Raw genomic sequence first — 22,282 nt, forward strand, 5'->3', positions numbered from 1 at the left:
CTCTCTCTCTCTCTCTCTCTTTCTCTCTCTCTCTCTCTCTCAGCACGAGTGGACGCGTGTCGGTTCTCGTGATAGGAAGAACCGAACGACAGAATGACGAAAGAGCGAGAGAAATCGAGGGAGGATATAACAGAGAAAGAGAGAGAAATTGAGAAAAAGAGAGAGAGAGAAGATATTGAGGAACGAGAAGAAGGACTGTAAAAGAGAGTGCGTAGGAGGTTTCAAAGGGCCAGTAAGAGAGAAAAAGAGAGAGAGAGAGAGATAGATAGAGAGTAAAGACAAATAACTCGGTGAGAGACGGATAATCCAATCTACGAAGGAGAAAAGGAGAGAGTTGGATTTTTGATTACAAAGAGGAGGTAAGTCGCCTGAAGGTGCGACAAGACGTGAAGGGGAACGAGGTGCAAGGGGAAGAGGCAGCAAAAGAGAAAGAGAGGAAGAGGGAGAGAGAGAGAGAGAGTGATAGAAATAAGAAGACTGGAAAGAGACCGGAACAGTTATGGATGGTCAGTAGAGTGGGGGACAGAAAGAGAACGACTGATCGAGATACTTGATAGGTGAAAGAGAGACAGCGAAAGGAATCGAGATGACTATAGGCGCTTACGTTAGAGAGGAAGAAAGATCGAGTTAGTCCGAAGAACCGAGAAAGAAAGAGAGACAGACAGACAGACAGAGAGAGAGAGAGAGAGAGAGAGAGAGAGTGAAAGAGTGAGACAGAGAAATAGAAGGAGAGGGCACGAGAGAGGGAATGAGAGAGATAGAGAGTGCGATAGAGATCGAGCGTGCCGGGAACGACGTAAGAACGTAGGAAGGAAGGAGAGTCTCTCGTGTCGTTCGTGCTTGCATTGCTTTTCGAAGCTCGCGCGCGAAAGGTTCGTTCGTTCGTATTACTTGTGATAAGTTTTTGCCGGTATAATAATATAAAACACGTGAAAAAGGATCTGATCTATTTAACGAATATTCTTTTCTTATCTATCTTGTATTTATCTATTTGTCATTTCTTTTTCTGTCTTTATGTTTCTATTTCTCTAATTATCTATCTATTTATCTATCTATCTATATCTATCTATCTATCTATTTATTTATCTTTTTCGGTGCGTGACTTTAAAACGAGAAGAAAGTGTGCTACTGCTTGAGGCGCGTTATTAATAATCGAATTTTGGTATTGTTTATTTGTTCACGATTTTCGTTATCTTTCTTTTTCTTTTTTCCCTTTCTCTCTCTCTCTCTCTTTTTCATAATCTCGATATTTGAAATATTAAAGCGTGGTGAAAGGATTATGTTGTTGTTATTGTTGTTGTTGTTTTTGTTGTTGTTTACCTATCCTTTTGATACTCGTTAATAAAACGTGATTTTGAATTAAAAAAAAACAAAAGAATCTCATCATCTGGTATCTGGTTACTCCTAGTTCTCTACCTCCTGTTCTTCTCTCGGAAATCATCATACGTATTAATCTATCCAACCCTAAGCGAGAGGGAGGGAGAGGGTGGTGGGCCAAAAGCGAGCTCGCGTATTTTTGGTATACGCGAACGGATAATTCAGCGTGGCTTCTCTTTAAGGTCAAGCTGGGACGAAAAGAGAGAAAGGTCGCGCGCAAATAAACACCGACGAGAAGAAAAAGCCGCTAGCGGAAGGACTCTACTCGTTGAGGGGTCACGGAGAAAGGTATCTATATCGTTCTCTCTTGGTTACACGATTTTCCACATGCTACTAGGATATGTGCATGTATTACATACATACGTTAATAAATCGCGTTGCAAACAACGCGTCATTCGTCCCCCATAATGTCGTCAATCTTTTTTCTCCCTTATCTTATTTTTCATAAAATTTCTTTTTTTATTATATTTTATTTCTTTTGGTCGATAAGAAAATTTTAAATATCGTACTTTATTATATTTATCGTAGTTAAAAATAATTCTAAGTTTATCTTAGGATATTGATTTTAAAATGATTCCAATCAAAGATCAAGTGGGATAATATGTATATTGAAGTATAAATCTTTCCAATTTCTCATTGATGATAAGTAAATATTGTGAATAAATATATATGTATATGGATGAAATAATCACGATTCGATATTATAAAGGATCGATGAATTTTCTTTTATCATTAATTATGAACTATATTAGCGATAGGATAACCATTTTCCATAGAATCGCGTCACCGAGTATTATCGATGATATCATCGGTAAATAAACTTGACCACAGAGTTTATCGAATAACGATTATCGATCTGCTTCTATCTGACTTCAATAGCTGCCTACAAAGTTTCAATATTGCGTGCCTGTATCTGTTACAATAAAATAATACAAGAGACTGTATTTTGCTTTTTCTTTTATCGATATCTTATCAAATCATTTTGGTTATCGAATATCTACTTAAAATCTTTCTCTTTCAATACGTGCATATGATTTAAATCGTGAACTTGAAATAAAGTTCTATTTAAACGATATACTGTTAAAAAAAATAGATTACTAAAAGAAAATGTAAAAAAAAATATCTTTACACGAGTTTCGAAGATCGATTTGTTTAAAACGACGAGAGAGTATCCTTGGAATCTGCTCGCCCTAGATACCTTTGAAACATTCAATGCAAATTAAACCACCAAGAGATAGCCTAATCGCTTGCTATACTTGGCAAAACTGTCATTAGTACGTTTAAGGAAATATCCTGCGTAATGGCTATGTACACACCGACCACCAATTTGTGTTCGATAATTCATAACGACGAAAGTTTCTTCAGGATATAGTAAAAGAAAAGTCGATGAAGTAAATTAAAAGATGACTATACGTTTTTTCTTGTTTTTGGTTCTCGTTAACGATCCACCGTGCGGCCTCGTTAGTCGTGATTTTTCATTAGCATTTTATTAAGCGAAAAATAAGATCATTAGGTTCTTTAGGAATGTTGGAAAATATGTATGCTTAGCAATATATATATATATGTGCATGCACTAGTGTGTTATACACGAGATTGGACCGTTGTAAAGGAACGTATGCGTATGAGATCGTTTCTCCCACGTGAACGTGTCGTCGCAAGAGTATTTTCTTGGCAACGTTTGCGCGCGACATCCGAAATAACATTGCGCTCGATTCGCGCTTCATGCCATTTGCATACGTGTACGTACGTACATACGTACGTATGTACATATGTACGTACGTATGTATGTATATATATATATATATCAAAACTGCATCGTCGGTTGACTAACAATATCGAGAATTTCGAGATAATTAGCACCTTTCCATTCAACTTGTCGCCGTTTCCTTACACTTATTCATTTTTTCTTTTTTTTTTTAAAGTCTCCTTTTTCTTTCTTATTTTTTCTGCAACGTTGAGATTCGTCGTGTTCAATTTTCTCCCCTCTTGATTCTTCCTTTCCGATCGTTCGAACGTCCCAATTTCAACGACCTGGACTCACTCGATGGTGTTGGTTATCATCCAACTCTTGTATCGAAACCATTGACACTTCAACCTCTTATTTTCCGCTTTATGCACCGATGACTCAGAACTTCGCGAGTTGTCTTTCTCCGCGTCTCCGTTGCTCTCGCGGTTTATTATCACTTTTGCTCGATCCAAGTCACCGCTCCAGTTTCTCCGTTATCTATCGACGTCGTTCTCCTATCGACTTTGAAAGGTGGAAGGTGGAATACCTTGTATATATCGGCTGATTCTCTCTCACAATTTTTCCCCCTCTCCTCTCCCGTTTCTCTCGCTAAATTATACCTTTACTTGAGTAGCACGTAGGGTAAAACATAATTTTTTCGCGACTCCTTCGTTCTCTTTTACTTCTTTCTTATATATTTTTCACCCGATCGTCGAAATAAACGACGGGGGGCGGACGGGTGGGGGCTTACGATCGAAAAGTGATATTATAATTCATCTTTTTACAATACCTTGTCTGGTACGTTGCTATATCACAGACGTGTATAATATTACATTTATTACGCGTTACTTCGATATATGTGGCGGGCCGAGTGGCGCCAACCAGCCGGCCTCCACTAACACACAAACACACACACACAGACATATATATATTCCCAGATATATTCGTGTCCACGTAGGTACAACACGTGTATGTACATTCGTTTGATGTGTGCACGTAAAGCTGTACCTTCGCATATTTCGCCTGTCGTATGTACCTTTCCTCTTTCTCTCTCTTTCTCTCTCACTCATTCGCTCTCTCTCTCTCTTTTTCTCTCTTTAGCTCTCTTTACGAAAGTTTATTTCCTTTTGAGGAATACTACTCGAGTACCTAGACAAAACGGGCAATGTCTTCTACTTCAGCCAAGATTATAGTCGCGAATAGGCGATTTGTAACGATTTATCGTTCAAACATTCGTTGCAACAGCAGCTACAGAACAACAATAGCAACAGCATGGTTAAACGATAAATAAATAAATTGTATGATTTTTGTCCATCAATGGTTATTTTTATTCAAGTAACACGTTTTGTATGCGTTTGAAAAAGATTTCTTTCAATGACCGTCTTCTTCTTACCCCCTTTTGGAACCCAACACGCCTACATTGTAAGCGTAATTTGAGATCAAGAAAATGATTTTGTTCAATGGAGAAATGTAAAACTTGTCGTGTGTCTTTTAAACACGACGACCACCTCTTCTTGGTACAAGAAGACTCTTCTTACGAGAACGTTGAGAAGTCACCGGTAGATATTTATTATACTTAGCGTACGTGTTCACAGATAATCAGGAATCGAATCTGCCAATCATTTCCCGTTTACGATATAAATCATCCATCAAATTGTCTGAAGGAATGAATTTACGCTTGGTATGATGATATACGTAAAAAAGAAAAAAAGAAAAAAGAAAACAAGAAATTAGCGATTGGCCTTGAAAATTTAATTTATTTCTCGAACGTTTTAATAAACGTCTCATAGGTAGTAGCTAATTATCATCTACTACTAAAAGAAAGAGAGAGAGAGAGAGAGTGATGCTATTTAATCTCGAACGATAGAATCAAAGGCGTTAGTTTAAAACGAAAGTGGTGGGCGGTGAGAGGAGTTAAAAGAAATGTATACTTTAAATCACAAAGCACAGCCGTTGTGCGGTTTCTTTTGACATTAACGATATTCGTGCCGTAGAGCATGCTAATTTACATTTAGTACCAATACACAACGCACAACCGCTCAGATCCTTTTTACTATTTTATCTATTCAACGGTTTGTAGTATCGTCTTTGATCAATATTTAAAAAAAAGAAAAACAAGAAAAAAAAACAACGCGAAGAAAATAAAAGAAACAATGCAAACAATAAGATTCACGAATAAAAGAAAAGAAAATCAGAGAGAGAGAGAAAGAGAGAGAGTTTTTCTAGGATTCGAAAAAAGTCTCGTAAAGTGACAGATGTAAATTAGTTGCAACCGCAGAGGAACATCTTCTTGCACATCTGACGTTGTCTGCGGTCGAGAGTTACGGAATGTTGTTACGGAGTTAGCGTGCTGTACTTAATTAGTATAATTTGAATTCGACACAGTATACGGCAGTATACTTGGACGGTATTTTTTGTTGTTTTTATCTTTATTTATTCTACACCTTCATTTACCTATCTATCTATCCATCTATCTATTCGTCCGTCCATTCATTTATCTGATATTCAAGGATATTATATAAAATCCAATAACTAAAATTTAGTTAAATAAATCTAATAGGAAGCGAAATATATCGGGATAATGTTAATTATGGGTTAATAAATGAGCTGCTAAACCACACACGTACCGATCTAATTTGCATAATTACTAGAAATTTCAATAAATTCTTGTTCTCCGTGTTTCTTAATGCTACGGAATCGATGATAAGAAGCGAGAACGACAAAACAAAAAAAAAGAAGAAATTAAATGATAATATAGGGAAGGTGTGCACTCGACTCGGAATGATAGCACAGTTAGGGTAACGAGGACGATGACTATGGGTGTTATACCTGCATACATAATCTTATAGGATTTTCTGGAAGAACGATGAATCATCATTCACCCTATTTATTAAAGTCACGAATAAACTAACATATGATTTTCTTCTTCTTCTTCTTTTTCTTCTTCTTCTTCTTCTTCCTCGCACTATAAAGATTTTTCTTACAAATGCACGACGTATGATCGTATAATACCTATGCAAGGCACGAACTTATTATACACTACGGCCTTGCCTAAAAGTCTTTACTAGCTTACGAAATAGCACGTGGCTGCGTCAGTGGCGGGGTGTGGTCTTTGCGGTTTTGCCCGTTACATCATCATGAATATACCAGGACTATCCGTTCTAGTCATGCAATTTATACGGTGGTTGACATTCGTATTATCATTTATATACGATCGTTCGATTTCGTGAAAATCTCTGCGCACCAACGGAATATACAATGGAATCGTTTCTATTCGTATTCCAATGTAATATGTTCATACATATTCGTATATCAAAACAATAGTAATCATTTATTGTATTCAATTATTTATAAAGGTAATCCTTTATATCGAACGATAAAACGTGATAATGAAAACAAAAATACGATATAATATGTCATATAATTTATTTCGTTTTGTCATATTATATTTTTATGGAAAAATATCGTTCATAAAAATTCTAATAAATAATATCAATGATAACGAATCGTATTAAAAATTGTAAGTGATTACTTCAGAAATGAAAAATCGTTTATATCTGCACATAACAACCAAACACGAATTCCTGGAATAGTTTCGTATGAGGGACCTTCGTGATATTAGTTATAAAATACGTAGAATCCCTTAACTCGCGATTCTTGTTGATCTTTTTATATACATCGCACGCGCGTTCTTTAAAACGACGACGTCTGCCGCGTTCTTTCGCGGGCTAACTCTGTTGTGTGTGTGTTTGTGTGTGTGTATGTATATGTATTACGTGTTTCTCTACTACGCGTGACTCAGCAGCCAACAATCTCATTCACCGCTGAACGAGAATTGTGATAAGCGCGTAAAAATACTTTTGCAAAAATATGCTTTGTACAATAAAAAAAAAAGAAAAAAAAGAGAAGGGGGAAAGAAAATGATAAAAAACGAAAATTAATAATACGTCATCTTCTTTTTACGTTGTTAGAGTGAATAAACGTTAACAGTAAAAGTACCTGTTGCGTAAATAATCGTTATGAGGAGAGAATTGGTAGAAATTGGTAGAAAAAAAAAGAAAAAAAAAAGAAAAATATAATCGCAGCCGAGATAATAAAATATTGATTCAATGAAAGTATTCTTTTTTTTTTTTCGATAGTTCGGTCGGCAACAATCTGTATAAATCGCGAGCATCGAGTTCATGTGGATTTGCATGACGCGCGAAAATGATCTCATCTTTTATTTTTCACGAGGCATGAATCGTCGACGCATGTGTGCGTGTACGTGTGTGCGTGCGTGTGCGTATGCGTTTATGTATTTGATTTGCATTCATGAAACGTTCGTTTTTAATAGAAAACACATTTAGCAAACGACTCGTTTCCCGAATCTAAAAATGATTTTCATTTAAGCCCGATCGACTAAAAACACCTAGAGTGTTTAGTTTTCTCTAGTTACGTGAGAAATGATCTATGTAGAATTCGGCCGTGAATCTAAAGTGAAATTCGAGCATTCTTCGTATCCATCGTCGTCGTCGTCGTCGTTGTCGTCACGGTGTCGGGAAAACTTTCTTCCCATTCGATATATATATTTAGACGCAAAAACAGAGTCAACATGAACTAATACTAAGAAATCACGCGTGCTATTTCGATGGTGTATCTTTTATTCTTATTTCGACGATTCCGTGTGAAAATGCCTAGAGCAAGAGATCTATTTCCGTTTTCGTTCCACAACGCGCGCTATTTATTTATAACTCGTTCTTGCGTTTAAAGCATGTAACAGTTTAAACCATTATTGTATTTTTAATGAATTTTATTGTTAGTTAACATTTAAGTTAACATTATCTAATCGATTAATTAAAAAAAAAAAAAAACAGAAACATTTGATAAGAATTATTCTAGGTAATAATAAATTGCGATTAGTTTTGATTCGCAGAAATGCAATTTTCCTAGGAATCAACGATTGTTCTAGCAGGATACTTCCGAATAACGAGAATGTCGTTAAAAAAAAAAGATCATTTTTCTAATACGCAATACGTAGAAAACAAATATCTATACGTAAGTATTTCATAAAACGCTTTAAGTAGACGAATCAAAGGAAAGTATTTTCCTTTTTTTGTTAAATCCATATCACGACATAAAGAATTTATGGTAAAGAATTGAGTCGTCCGTTTACAAAAGTTAAAATACTGTGTTCGTTGTTTGCACAACTGATTGCCAGGACGGAATTCAAATGAAAATTCATTCGACAAACATACTACTCGAATGTCTCTTTAGAAACGAAGAGAAAACGAAGAAAAAAAGAATCGTCTGGAAGAACTCGAAACGCGGATGTATATATGCCAAGGTGTCAACGCTTTTTCTAAAGCACTCTAAAAAAAAATCTCCTTTATATAGTAAAGTAGTAAACATAATTCCCTCTTCTTCCGTATTTGCGATTATTATTATTATATTTCGTGCGAATAATGGTACTCTTGTAAAAGTACTATGACGACTTTCCGTCATCGCTCAAACTTGTCGGCGATTCCAATCAAGATTGCTGCGATCCGTGCTTGCGCGACCTAGATTCATGTTTAGAAGTGGCTAGATTAGAAAATGAAACGTTGCTAAATTAATCGTCGTAGAGATACGCGTATATATATATGTATATATGTATTTATTTTCAATTCATTTTTTTAGCGCATTACGTTTAACCAATCTCTCTATATAATATTATAATAATAAAAAACGCGAAAGAAATCGAAAAATAACCTGGCTGCATATACGTCAGTTGGTAAATGTGTGTGCGTGTTTTGTATTTTTTGTTTTATATCCAATGATGCATTCTCAAAAATATCCAAAAGCATCGCGAACGGGCGAGCTGAGTGAGTCATCGACGAATTTTGAAAGATCGATCGGGCTAACGTCAAAGCACGTTATCTCGTTTGCGTTTCAATATCAATTTTTGTTCGTGATTAATTATCGAACTGGGGAAGGAAAAAAAAAGAAAGAAAGAAAGAATAGAGGTAAGAAAGTGCAGCAACGTGTGCAACGTAAAACATCTTCTTTTGCTGCTATTATTCGTTGGATGCATTTAAAGGAATAGTAGGAGGTTGAATAGAAAGAGAAAAGAAAAAAAAGGATTGAAGTCAGGAAGGAAGGAAGGAAGGAAGGCACGCGTGTGCGCGTGTGCGTGCGTTCGTTCGTTCGTTTGTATGGCGTATATGGTCCTCGACGATTTTGTACTTACGACCGCCTCTGCAAATGGCATATGAGCTCAGAGATTCCGACGGGCAGCTCTTGGCTGGTGTTGCGTGCCTCTGCTTGCTTGCTTGCTTGCCTGCCTGCCTGCTTGCTTGCTTGCTTGCTTCTGCGTTACACGCATGTACGGATGCTGCTGCGGAATATAATAGCGGTAATACGATGGAACTGGGGCAGTCTTGCTTTGAACCGCGTCTTAGAAGCTACCCACCTGCGCTCCGGTCCATTTTTCTTTTCTTTTCTTTCTATTTTTTTTTCTTGCTTCGAACCACATATTCCACGATCCGGTTTAACGCAGATTTTATGTTGATTTTATTTTATTATTCGAGAAAGAGAGAGAAAGCGAGAGAGAGAGGATAAAAAAAAAATAAAAAGAGATTTACGTAGTGCAAGGAGAAGATATTTTTTGCTGCTGACATTTCAGTTGAAGGTTAGTTCTTTTCGATCGGAGACACACCAATCATTTATCTTGCGTTCTTTTCTTTTGATTGAAGTACTTTTTTTTCTTCTTATTTTTTGTATTTGTTATTTTCATACTTTTCTTTTTAATTTTAAAAAGAAATAATAATGATAATAATAATAAACCAGTTTTTAATCGAACGATCCCGATAGTGATGTTTACTCGTGACATTTTTCTCTCTCGTCAATATTATATCGAACGTTTATACTTTATTTGAGAAACATCTGACAAGTAACATGTATATATGTATGCGTTTATATACTTATTTACGTGGTAAGACACGTTGCAAGAAGAGTTTGTCAACTTGAGAAGTTGAGTTTGTTAGTGATAATAATTTTTATCTAACTTTAGACGATAATAATTTTCACCTTGCCAACGATTAACACGGTTACTTATTCGTGTATCTAACATTATGCGTGCATCTCGTCTCGTCTCGAATAATAATCGAATTTAGTCGTAGCGTCAAATAGATGAGGGGAAGTGGGAGAAGATAAAACATATTTGTGTAAAAGTATAACGAGACGACAATTTCGAAACAATGATCGTTTTCGTAAGAATCGCATTGGCAAATGTTGTTTGTTCTAATTGTAAGTTTAAGAAGAAGAAAAAGAAAATAACGTACATAAGTTCAAATAGAAAAACAAAGTATTTATGGTCGTTTAAGAACGGTAGAAGAGTATGCTTTAAAACGTGTGAAAAGGACGTTAACTATACGGAGACATTCGTGCTTCTCGTAATAGATTCTTTCCCCCGTACATAATGGACCATTAAGTGAGTTATGTATTATATTAACCTACACTAACAATTTGTAAGCCTTTCCGAACGACGACAAGTTGTTCAACAATTTTTGCGATATGGATTAATAAAATTACTAAAAAAAAAAAAGAAAAAGTAAAGGTAAGAAAAAATAACATTTCTTTTGTGTCCACGATAATAACGTGATCTAAACGTGACAATTATTATTTTATACAGCGAGTAATCTATTTAGGCTCTTATTAAGTTTGTAATTAATACAAGAATAGTTAAACAAGTTTTGTAATAAAGCACGTTGAAACGGAGTGAATTAAAAATTTATTTAAAAGCCTATAGACGGACACCTTGCATGGGATTTAAAAAAAAAAGTAGCTTTCTCGTTTATCGTTGAACGTGTATACTTTTGATGCTTTCGTATATCGTCTCCGTTATATCGGTCGTTTCACGACACTTTCGAGCACATTCAATTTACGTGCGATATTTAAATATTTTGTTTTATGTTTTTTTGTATTTTTTTCTTTTTTTTTTGCTTCAGCAACATTAATGAATATAATATGTGTATAAGAAGTTCTTTTTTTCAACAGACACATGGGTTGTTGCGTCGGTTCGATCACTCGGGAGTATTAAATTTATGGCGATCAATCGAACATGTAATTAACACCTGTCTTCGTTTAGCATCTGCCTGCCCTTAGTTCTTGTCTTCGTTTTCTACAAGTAAAACTCAACATTTTTACTACCCGTGTAATATATCAATGGCATTTTAATAAATAATATAACACAAGTCATTTTAATCAGATATGCTTTGGAAAGATCGAAGACAAAGATATGCGTTAGCTTTTGAGTTCTTTCTACGGTATCATTTCGTTTTTTTTTTTTCGAATACACTATCACCACATCTTAAAACGACGGTGCTGGCTGTATGTGTGTGTGTGTGTGTGTGCACCGTTTTAATTAATTAATCTGCTGATATTTAACAATTTTTATGAATAACTTCTACACGCGAGTTTCTATTTATCATTTATTTTGAGTCATTAATTAATTCGATTAAACGAATATTATAATATTGTTATACGCATATCGTAAATAAGGAAAATGAATGATTGCGTTGCGGTATCGATTGATTTATTAAAAATGTAATATTACGATTATTCGTGTCGATTAAGATGGACAGGTTACGTACGTGGCGTGTATGTGTGTGAATAAAAATACTAATTCAAGTGATAGACCCCTAATGGGAAAAGACCATTAGGTAAGACCAAAACGTAAAGGGGGACAAAAATATTCGAATATATCTTAACGAAATAAAGTACTGAGGGTCATAAATGAAATGATTTTGCGCAGGGACGAGAACATTGGGTGGGATTTCATGTTTGCGACAATAAATTTTAGAATTATTAACTCTAATTAATAATAATAATAATAATAATAATAATAATAATAATAATAATAATAATAATAATAATAAATAATAATAATAATAAATAATAATAATAATAATAATAATAATAATAATAATAATAATAATAATAATAATAATAATAATAATAATAATAATAATAATAATAATAATAATAATAATAATAATAATAATAATAATAATAATAATAATAATAATAAAATAATAATAATAATAATATACGATTATTAATAGCAGTGTTATTTCAACGTTCATTAATCAAAATTATTTTCAACAGTTATTGCCGAATAAGATTGTAATCGTAATAGATTTATAATAAATCCCTTTAAAATCGTAAATTTATTTTTAAAGATAAGGAATAATCGTTTAGAAAGATATTGCTCAAGCCAAGAGTTTGCCATTGATTATAATATATCTACGACAATTTAGCATAGATTTCTGTTACGTAATCCAGCTGCATGACACTGATTCGTGGACTCTCGTCTTATCTTATGACGTCATAGTAGCAATTTCACAATGATCTCTATGTGGTTCGTCTGGAGTGGCGGAAGAGGGGGGTGGTTGGGTCTGGTCTAACCTTTTCTACCTTGTTGCTGTTTCTAACCTATCTTTTTTTTTCTTTTTTTTTTTTAAAGCGATAGATAAAACTTAGCGTTTCCGCGGAAGCGAAGATTAATAAAGAAAATATTGACTTTGTTAATAATCGCTTTCCGGGGACTGATAAGGCTTTGATTTATCAAACGAATCTTTCCATATAAGGTATCAAATGTATTGTTTAAACGATTAATAAGAATAACCTCTGACTCATAATTGGTTTAAGAATTGCACACATCACATGCATATGTATTATAATATATCCATGTTAGCATATTAAAGAATATTCTTAGAAAAAATGTCTTGTCACTGTCGCGAGATTGCAAATGCTTTTGATAATCTCTTCTAAGTGCTATTTAGTCTGCGGGATTGATAATTACTAGCTGTATAACTGATACGCCTATTGGGCTGTCGTTTATTCTTGCGCGATGCAATTATGATTATGCTTTATGCGAATCTTTCTTATTATCGTGCACTTTGTTAAAGCATTAATTTTTGCTTTACGTTCGTTCAATCGAATTTGTATAATTATTGTTTGAAATTCTTTAACAACAACGAAATCGTATTCAAAATATATTCAACATTAATTTCGATCTTAAATTTTAATTATTCCTAATTATGGTGTTATTAATTAAAATCTCGTTTCGTATATATATATTAATTGTTTAATAAATAAATCAATAATTTAGACGAATAATTGTGTAGCGAAATGAACGATAAACATTACAATCGAGGATCTATCGGGTGGGAGGAAGAAATCGAATAAAAGATTACAAAGATCACGATCGACGTTGTAAAAGAGAAAAAAAAGGAAAAAAGAAGAAAAGTAATAGAACACGAAAAGGGAAAGTTTAATGTCAAGCCATGTTTGGCGTTCGACGAATAGAAACGATTTGCTTAGAAGACGTTAAAAGGAAACACGATTTCGTGAGATACGAGCGTAGTAACCGTCGGCACAATGCCAAAAGAAAGGATCGATGGTTGCTCCCTTGGTTGCAAGGCGTGCATAAATCTTCCGAACGTTCGTGGCAAGGCAAGGGCAACGATAAATACGACGCGATTGGTCCTTCGTTTTCTCTCTTACTTTCTCTCTCCCTCTCTCTCTCTCTCTCTCTGTATAGTTTTCTTTTCTCTTCTATCCTAAGACACGGTCTCTCTGTTGAATATAAAAAGTTCAAATAAAATGATTACTAAAGGTAGAAGACATGTTAATTGAAATAAGAACCTAGCTAATTTGCTCTGTCGATGAATATAGTGATCAGCGAGTCGCATCCCAGTTTGAGTTCAACCTACAATTTCGAAAGCATACCCCTATCGAATCCTAACAAACGGAACCACACACGAGCAATATGCCGTGTTCACTATAATTAATTTCGACGTCGATCGTATCATAATTTTTATCTAATCGATTCGAAGATTGGATAACTTTCGTTTAATTTACGTTAGATCGGAATTAAAAAAAAGAAAGAAAGAAAGAAAAGATTCTCGACGTTTTCGATTTCGAATCGGGCATGACGTGTCCCTCTCTCCCCCTCGCCCGTATTTCGGTTACTTCAAAATTAAAGAGTTTTTCGGATAAGAGATGATAAATCGTTGGGAAAAATGTGAGCTCTCATACGAGGAAATATTTTTCTTCTTTTTTTTTTTTGCTTTCTTTCTATTTTATTCCACTATGGAAAAATATGAGGGTATAGAATGTAGGAGGGTACGATTAGGAGAATAGGATTTGTCGATTGTAAGGTATTTTGTTTCTTTTTCTTTTTTATAAGATTCCTAATATTACAATGGCTTTTAACACAATGTGTGTGTCGATTGTAAAGGATCTATCAAATTTGATCTATTCAATAGGATTATGTAAATGTAAAAAAAGCAAATTGTGTGATAGCGTCAATGTTTGGGCTTAAAGTAATAACAGAATGGTGCAGCATAGTTCGATCAAGTTGTGTTAAATTGATCCTGTGAAACTGACTTTTGAATGAAAAGATGGATTATATATGAAAAATTCCTATATACCTTCGTGATTCCATGCACGAATGGTTTTCTATACACAATTATCTCCTTTTACAAATGTCCGATCGTTCTCACCCTCTTTCTCTTTTTACCTCTTTCTTTCTCTATTTTTATTCCCAAACAACAGAATCGGATTACGAAGCATTTTACGAAATTAGATTAAAGTTTATTTTTTCACGCTCGTTATATCGGCATTGGGGGGGGGGGATGAAACCGAATAATTGCAATTAGACTAATGGTATAAATTCTACATCGTTAAAAAACCTACCCCTCCGTGTATAATTAACTAATCGATCGTGATAATTTCAAATAGTAACATTTTTCAAACAAACTCGCGAATATATTTATTTTTCATCTTGAACTTATATTCCCAAGATATCTATCTATTTAAATCGAAGAATTCGTGTCAACCTTTTGAATTCTTTGCGTTCGAATATGTTAAATATTTTCGCAAAAAGGTGCATTTCGTGATAAAGGAAAAAAAAGAAAAAAACAGAAAATATGCGCTTGGTTTGCATATCGCAACGCGATACTTTTACTCAAGGTCCATCGATTCTCATCTTTCGTTTCGTTCGTTAAAAAAGAAATAAAAAAATATTAGTCGAATGTGACCGATGTGAGTTAAAAAGAAAAAAAGAATAGAATTCAACAAATTGTTATTTTCCAAATGTTACTCTCAACGTAGGATATAGTATTATTACAAATATTATCGCGAATAATCTAAGAATCGTAAGAAAATTCTAGATCTAGTCTATAAGCTTCTAATGAAACGAAAATAACTTGATCAAGTATGTAATCTACGATTCGCAAACACAAGTTTCCGCAGTTAGCATTGAATACTTAATCGTTTCTCGAGAGCAAAATCTAGACGCTTAGTAGAAGATAATATGCATGATCATATTCCAAGCTGCCTCGCTCACATTTGCACTAAGATTATCATAAATTTACCGTGAAACGCGAGAATACAGGGCCGCGTATTTATGCTTAACAACCTTCTCCCTTCCTTTACCCTCTTCTCTTCACCCTCTCCCCTCTCTCTCACTCTTACTCTGTTTCTTTCTATACCTCTCTTCTTTTACATCAGTCCTCTCCTTGTCTCATGGTATAATCCCATTCTGAGTTTAAGGTTAATTGATACAGCCTTGCATAGTTATTTAAATCTACTCGATCGCAAATCTCTAACCATGGACAAGAATTATTGGTCATAAATTACTTTGCCCAATCTACATTGATCGAAACTCTGTACATACTTCAAACTATTTTCTTTCTATTTCTGTCTTTCTCTCTCTTTCTCTTTCTCTCTTTCTCTTGCTTTCTCTATTTATTTTAATCTTCTTTAAAAATATGAAATATATACACGAGAAGAAGAGGAAGGAGAAGAAAAAGAAGAAGGATGACACCAGAGTATTGTAGTAAGGAAGATGATTGACGTATGCGAAAAGAATTTATGGTAGGTTTGACATACACCCACGCATGGTAAAATATATGTCGAAGAACGATGACGATGATGATACCGACAAAAATATTCGCACGTTTTATTCATCTTTACGAGATGCACTTCGTGTGCATCATCATCATCATCATCATCATCATCATCATGCTAATCGTGATGATCTATGGTTAGAGAACTGATGATCGCATACGTCCTTTCACGCGGATTATCTTCTTTAGTTTTTTATTATAGCACTTTTTTGTTCTTTTTTTTTGTAGCAACATTTAATAAGAATAATAATTATAACAGAGATACCAGAAAGATCGGCTGACATTGTCGGCTTTGTAACCATCTATCGCTTATCAAAGTGTTCTCATTTCTTTCTTTTTCTTTCTTTCTTTTATTATTCTTTTTTTTTTCTGATTTTTATTTTATTTTATTACTCGTTGTCGAGCAGCAACGACGCAATTCGTCGCACGTTTCATGGATTTATTTCGTTTAAAAGCGGGCTCGCGATAACATCTCCCTTTACCTTGACATCATAATCGAATGCATAATTTCACGCATTTAAAACGAAACCAAAGTGTGTGTGTGTTACGGTCTGTGAAACGTACCGCGAGATGATCTCGCTTTTGAGACTGCAATTTAACGCGTAAATCCTTCCAATTTTGTAGAATTTTTTTTTCGAAATTAATTATACCGAGTTTAACTTTAATCGTGGTTGCACTCATAAATTTTCTACTATGATACATTGATTCGAATAGGTGTTTACTATTCGAGAAAAGAAACATTTACTTTAGGTATCGCAAATAATTACGAACTCGTCTTCGAAATTAAAAAAGATTAATGAATGTCTTTGTTTATATAATAAATAATAAATTAAATATTTGTTTTCCGTTCTCTCGTCTTGTTATATATATAAATATATAGTTTAGACATTTTCGAAAAGATTATACATTAAATTAATTAAAAAGTGAAACTTTCTAAAATAAAAAGTACACTTTTGTTTGTTTCCCTCTCCCTCGAATAGAATCGTAATATAATATTGAACAAATAATACAAGAAAAAAGAAGAAGAAAATTCTTCTCGTTGGATAGGAATCGCGATGGGTGGGTGTTCAAAGGCCGGTTCGATAAATTCTCAAACTAGGGAAGAGGAATAAAAGAGAGAGAGAAAGAGAAAGATAAAGAAAGAAAAATGCGACGTCTCGGACGAGTCCGTAAAAGTTTATTGGTTCTGTCGTAGCGAGAGAAGCTCGACGACGAGAGGGAATAAATTTGGTATAAACGCATGTTAAACGATGATTGCTGGGTGCGCAAAACGGGTCAGCATGTCCGTATACAGATACAGAGTAAGTGAGAGGGACGGAGGCGAGACATGTTCCCGCATACGGAAGAAGCACTTATATGTCTGGCTTGCTTCTCTCTCTCTCTCTCTTTCTGTTTCATTTTGTTTCTTTCTCCCCTTTACTTGCACGAGACGTCACGGTGGTTAGTGAGCTTTGAACAGTAATATATCCAAGAGTCGCTGATCTCGGTACCTTAATAATACATGCAGTTCCATTTAATGTACACGACGTATTGTTTAAGATTTACGTCGATGCATAGCAGATGCGGGTGTGCAACGGTAATTTCAATTTATTCCAACGAGTTCGAATGAAAGTACTTTGGCATTACTAGTTGGTTGGTTGGTTGGTTAGTTGGACCATCTAAACTTTCAAGGATCGTTCGTTATTACTCGACAATATGTATATATGTGTGTATATAGACTTATGTATTATATACTTGGCCTATCTATTCAACGAGTTATGTTGCTAAAGTTCGTTATCGTAAAATTCAAATGAACATTATTTAAAGAAAATATATCACCGATGGGGCTGTTGAATAAAAATTCAATGACGTAGTAGTTAGTGGTAAGATATGAATAATTCATCATCATAGACGTATTTAGTTAATAGAACACATTTGCTAGAGCCCAAAGGGTAATCAAGATTTAGTCGAGAGGGGAAAAGAAGCTTTTTTCCGAGCTAGTTTTTATGTGTTTTGTTATATTCTTTCAAGGATGTGATGGTGGTGGTGGTGGTTGCGTCCCTAGAAAGTTTATTTTCGGTCGGTTAGTGGTTCTCTATATAGTGTGTGTAAAAGAGAGAAATAAGTAGATGCATCATCGATAGAATCTTTCGGCACAGCTCTGAGAATTTCTAGACCGTGTTCGACTTTGGTTACCGTTTTACAGCTATGTTTAGATCATGGTACAGCTGCCATCGATAAACTAGGTCGGATTAACACAGCTTCCGTAATACTTAAATACCGAACAGGACAAAATTCCGACTCATTATTCTCTGACAGAAAGAGAAATGCACGTAATATCTATAATAATCATTTTCTCCAAACGTTTAAATCTTACGAGTGAAAGAATCGTCTCGGATATTGATCAAAAGTCGTTTCAGTTTAGATTTTCAAGGTAATAACTTTAGGAAGACGACGAAATTAAGTCGGTGGAATACAATAAAAGTTCATTTATCGCGAACAACAGTTAGTTTTAAGACACCCTAGGGAAATAATAGATAGACATAAAATATATAAATTTGAAGAAACCAAGAAACCGTGAAACTTTACGAACCGTTGCAAATTTTCCTTGTTTCACGTTTCAGAAGTAGTATTAGTAGTAGTAGTAGTAGTAGTAGTAGTAGTAGTAGTAATAGTAGTAGTAGGAAGGTTTTATTTGTATTGTGTATTTACTTTACAGATGTGGCGAACATCCTACTGTACATACCTACTGTTAGGTTTATTATACCTAACAACGTTGCAAAGTGCAACGGCGTGTAGCTGCATGAAAGCGCATCCTCAAACACAGTTTTGCAGGGCAGACTTTGGTAATATAACCATTTTGTCTTTTTAAATAAAAAAAGAAATTTAAATACGAAATGAAGTAATAATATTATTTAAGCGCGATGTTATCGTATATCTGTTTTTATGCAGTTGCAGTCGTAAGGATAAAATTGATCGTTCAAATTAACGACGAAAGGCTGGATTATAAAGTGAAGATTAACAGAATTTTCAAGGTTTGTACGAACCAATTGAATATCGTATCATATCGATTATAACATATTTTATTCCAGACCATTCAGTAATTTTATCATTAGAAAAAAATTTTAGTATGATTGATCAGTGATTATACGTAATGCGTTAATAAAAAACTAAACGTAAATTTTCTTAAACGATACATATATAAACAAAGTACATACTTTTTAATAAGTAATCATCTAATAAAATTGTAATAAAATTTTTGTTCTATTTTTATCTAGGCAACTCCAAAAGCAGAAGTTGCCTTGAGAGAGAACATCCTTACTACGCCCGGTTACAGTTCACTTTGCGGTGTAATGCATTTATTCGAAGGAAAAACTTACGTCGTCAGTGGATTTGTAAGGGAAGGAAGAGCATTAATATCTATTTGTGATCTTGCCATTCCTTTATCCGAAGTACCCGTCGGACAACGAAAAGGATTCAGATTGCTTTATCATCATGGATGCGTTTGTGAGGTAAATACAATATTTTTTTGTTTGTAAAAAAAAAAAGATACTTTTGTATACTCAAAAAATATTCCCATTCGAGGTCTGTCATAGGAAAGTATTATACTTGCTGCCGAAAAATAATTTCGGGCAAACAGGCATCATCAAATCTATATTTGATTATCTATATAAATATAATATTTTCAATTTCAATCCTTTCGAGAAACACATTACTTTAAATTCATAAAATTAAATAAATAAATAAACAACATTTTTTTTATCCTTTTCGAATTAATATTGGTAAATGAGATTGTTGAAAATATTACCAATACTCTATTGTAATATTTAATTCGTTCTTTTAATATAATTCCAAACTATTTCAAAAATGATGCCTTCAAAAAAATAATTTTGGTTTTTTTTTTTTACTTCTTTAACAATCGATGAAAAATCATTTCACGAGATTATATATCTAATAATTTATTTATTACATTATTTATAGATATCCTTCACGCCGTGGTGGCGAAAAGGTGCGGTATTGGAATCGACCGGTGGAAAACATTGTCTATGGGAAAGTTCACCAGGTCCGCAGGATTGTCAAGAAAAATATGGGGTATGCAAGAAAGGACCTAATGGTTGTTCCTGGACACCGTCGGTGCCGTACAAGAAATGCATCAAGGAATATCAACGGAAACGCGAACAGGAGAGATTAAAGGAACCTTAACGAAATGCTTATTTTTCCTTCTTTCCTTCCTTATTTCCCCTCTCCCACCCTTTCTCACACTCTATCTTTCTCTCTTTTCTCTAATCTTCTCTTCCTTTTTACTTTTACTCGCGCAAAATAGAAAAAAAAAATTCCTAATTGACATCGTGATTGCTCTTGGAAATCGTAGAAAACTGAAAACTTGAATAGACTCGATATGGTAGAAAATACTATCAACGAACCTGATCGATAGACTAGTGTGATGAAAAGAGAAAAAAAAAACAGTAATCCCAGTTAAGAGCCTCCTTCGCGTTCGTACCTTTTTTTTCTCTCGTCTCGTTCTTCAGCGATATCGATTTTTTTTATTTTTTTTATTTTTTTCATTAATTGATATCGAATGAAAGAAACTTTCGTGTGTCATGTTTTCATGCGTTATAATTACAATCATTTTCTTATTTAGAGATGAGAATTTGCATTACTAAATTTCTATGCGAACATATTTTGAACACACACACACAAAATACCACTGCTAAAAGTATCGAAACGTGTTTCTAATATTTGTCGAAATCATTTGAAGGAAAAATAAAGAAAAAAGATAAGTACATATAGTATATATAAAGTATATATCATATATATATATATTCTATAATGTAGGATAAATCTATAAAAGGTTCGAGAGAAATAAGTTATTTGTTACAATCGCGATCTTATAGGAAACGATTAAAGATTATCGATCGTTCGTGGTATTCGATGTCAGCAGTATATAAAATTTATCGTTTAATAAGTTATTAATAATTTGATTGTCAACGGTCAGTTGGTAAGACTTCGTAGTATCCAAAGGTGAACAGTTGGGGGTTGCGAAGGGTGGAGTAACGGTAATCGATCGAACGTTTACTCAACCGTGCGTGAGATCATTCATTTTCCCGAATCGGAAATAGAGATAGGAGAACAGATTGTAAGAAAGGAAATTTTCCATTGCGGACGAAAATTAGTTTGCGCTCCCTCCCCCTCCTCCGAAGATTGTATATAATTTTTCTTTCCCTCACTCTCTAATTTTTTCTTTTCCCCTCTCCTCCTATCCCCCTGTTAATCTTAGCACTTAATGTATATTGTAAATCCGTATAAGTTATTTTGTTCTTGCACGTAATACTAAGCGATAGTTTTTAGTCAATTCTTTTTTTTTTTGGTTTCAACAAATTATAATTTGTTCTTTTATTTTTTATTTCATTTTCTTTTTGTAATATCATTCGACGATCGTATCGTTTTATTATTTATATAATATTAATATTATTAATATTGTTATTTATTAAATTCTTTTTGGTACTCACGTTTTTAATTCATTGAAAAACATCGTAATTTGGATCCGTGAGAAAAATTGCCCACCGTTTATCGATATATGCTGATAGGCGCGTTATACGAAGATAATATTAAAATGTAAGATTTAAAAGAAAAGAGATGTAACAGTAGATTTTTAAGAGTCCCGTGTAACACTCGGACTCGTCGTTTTCGTTGATAGTGGCGAGAACCCCCGTATCCCACGTGGGTTTGAAATTTAGTACAAAATATTAAAACGTATATATATTATTAAATATACTTTGCATTTCGTAAAGCGATTTTGTAACTACAGTTTACGTTTGTAAGTATTAAATCGTTTTGTACGATTAATCGAAGAAACGTAACGAAATATGCGATATATATTAAACGTATACGCATAGACATAACACCTATTAATAGATTAACCATGTGATCGATGAAAAAATGTGAAAAAATAAATTTTTTTTATCCAAGATAAAAAAAAAGTACATATTATGAAGAAAAAATGAAACAACGACGTTACCAACCGATAATCGTTCCACTTACCATTTCACGATGATTAGGGTAGAAGGTTTGCTCGATCAGAGGAAAATTGTCTTTGCCCAAACGACGTTGAAGACCCAATAAATGAGCGAATACCCATGGCTTGTCCTTTAAATCATTAAAACGTCAAAATAAAAATGACCGATTAAACAGTCGTATTCATTGATATGTAAAAGAAGAACATTTTACGTATTCAAATTGTGTGTGAATGTATCGAACAAAATGTCGT

General features: G+C 34.0%; 2 protein-coding genes across 6 annotated transcripts in view; one reads left to right on the forward strand and one right to left on the reverse strand.

Annotated features, from left to right (window-relative positions):
• LOC122519289 (synapsin) overlaps nucleotides 1-22,282 on the reverse strand; it is a 34,422-nt gene that overhangs the window by 5,599 nt on the left and 6,541 nt on the right. For all 3 annotated transcript variants that reach the window (XM_043638653.1, XM_043638651.1, XM_043638652.1), the window contains exon 7: nucleotides 22,057-22,161. In XM_043638653.1, coding sequence (XP_043494588.1) covers nucleotides 22,057-22,161 — 105 coding nt within the window. The remainder of the gene's footprint in view (nucleotides 1-22,056; nucleotides 22,162-22,282) is intronic.
• Nucleotides 1,044-20,779, forward strand: LOC122519291 (metalloproteinase inhibitor 1). Of its 3 annotated transcripts, none has more exons than XM_043638658.1 (6): nucleotides 1,044-1,162; nucleotides 1,409-1,665; nucleotides 18,734-18,860; nucleotides 18,967-19,049; nucleotides 19,293-19,526; nucleotides 19,996-20,779. In XM_043638658.1, exons 3-6 carry the CDS (start codon nucleotides 18,734-18,736, stop codon nucleotides 20,215-20,217), a joined length of 666 nt encoding a protein of 221 aa, XP_043494593.1. In that variant the 5' UTR covers nucleotides 1,044-1,162; nucleotides 1,409-1,665; the 3' UTR covers nucleotides 20,218-20,779. The 3 variants fall into 3 exon arrangements, with proteins under 3 accessions (XP_043494593.1, XP_043494591.1, XP_043494592.1); XM_043638656.1 differs by lacking the exons at nucleotides 1,044-1,162; nucleotides 1,409-1,665 and adding exons at nucleotides 9,317-9,749; nucleotides 15,919-16,003; XM_043638657.1 differs by lacking the exons at nucleotides 1,044-1,162; nucleotides 1,409-1,665 and adding an exon at nucleotides 9,320-9,749.

Source organism: Polistes fuscatus, unplaced genomic scaffold, assembly GCF_010416935.1.
Source record: "Polistes fuscatus isolate 324 unplaced genomic scaffold, CU_Pfus_HIC Scaffold3, whole genome shotgun sequence".
NCBI lineage: Eukaryota > Metazoa > Arthropoda > Insecta > Hymenoptera > Vespidae > Polistes > Polistes fuscatus.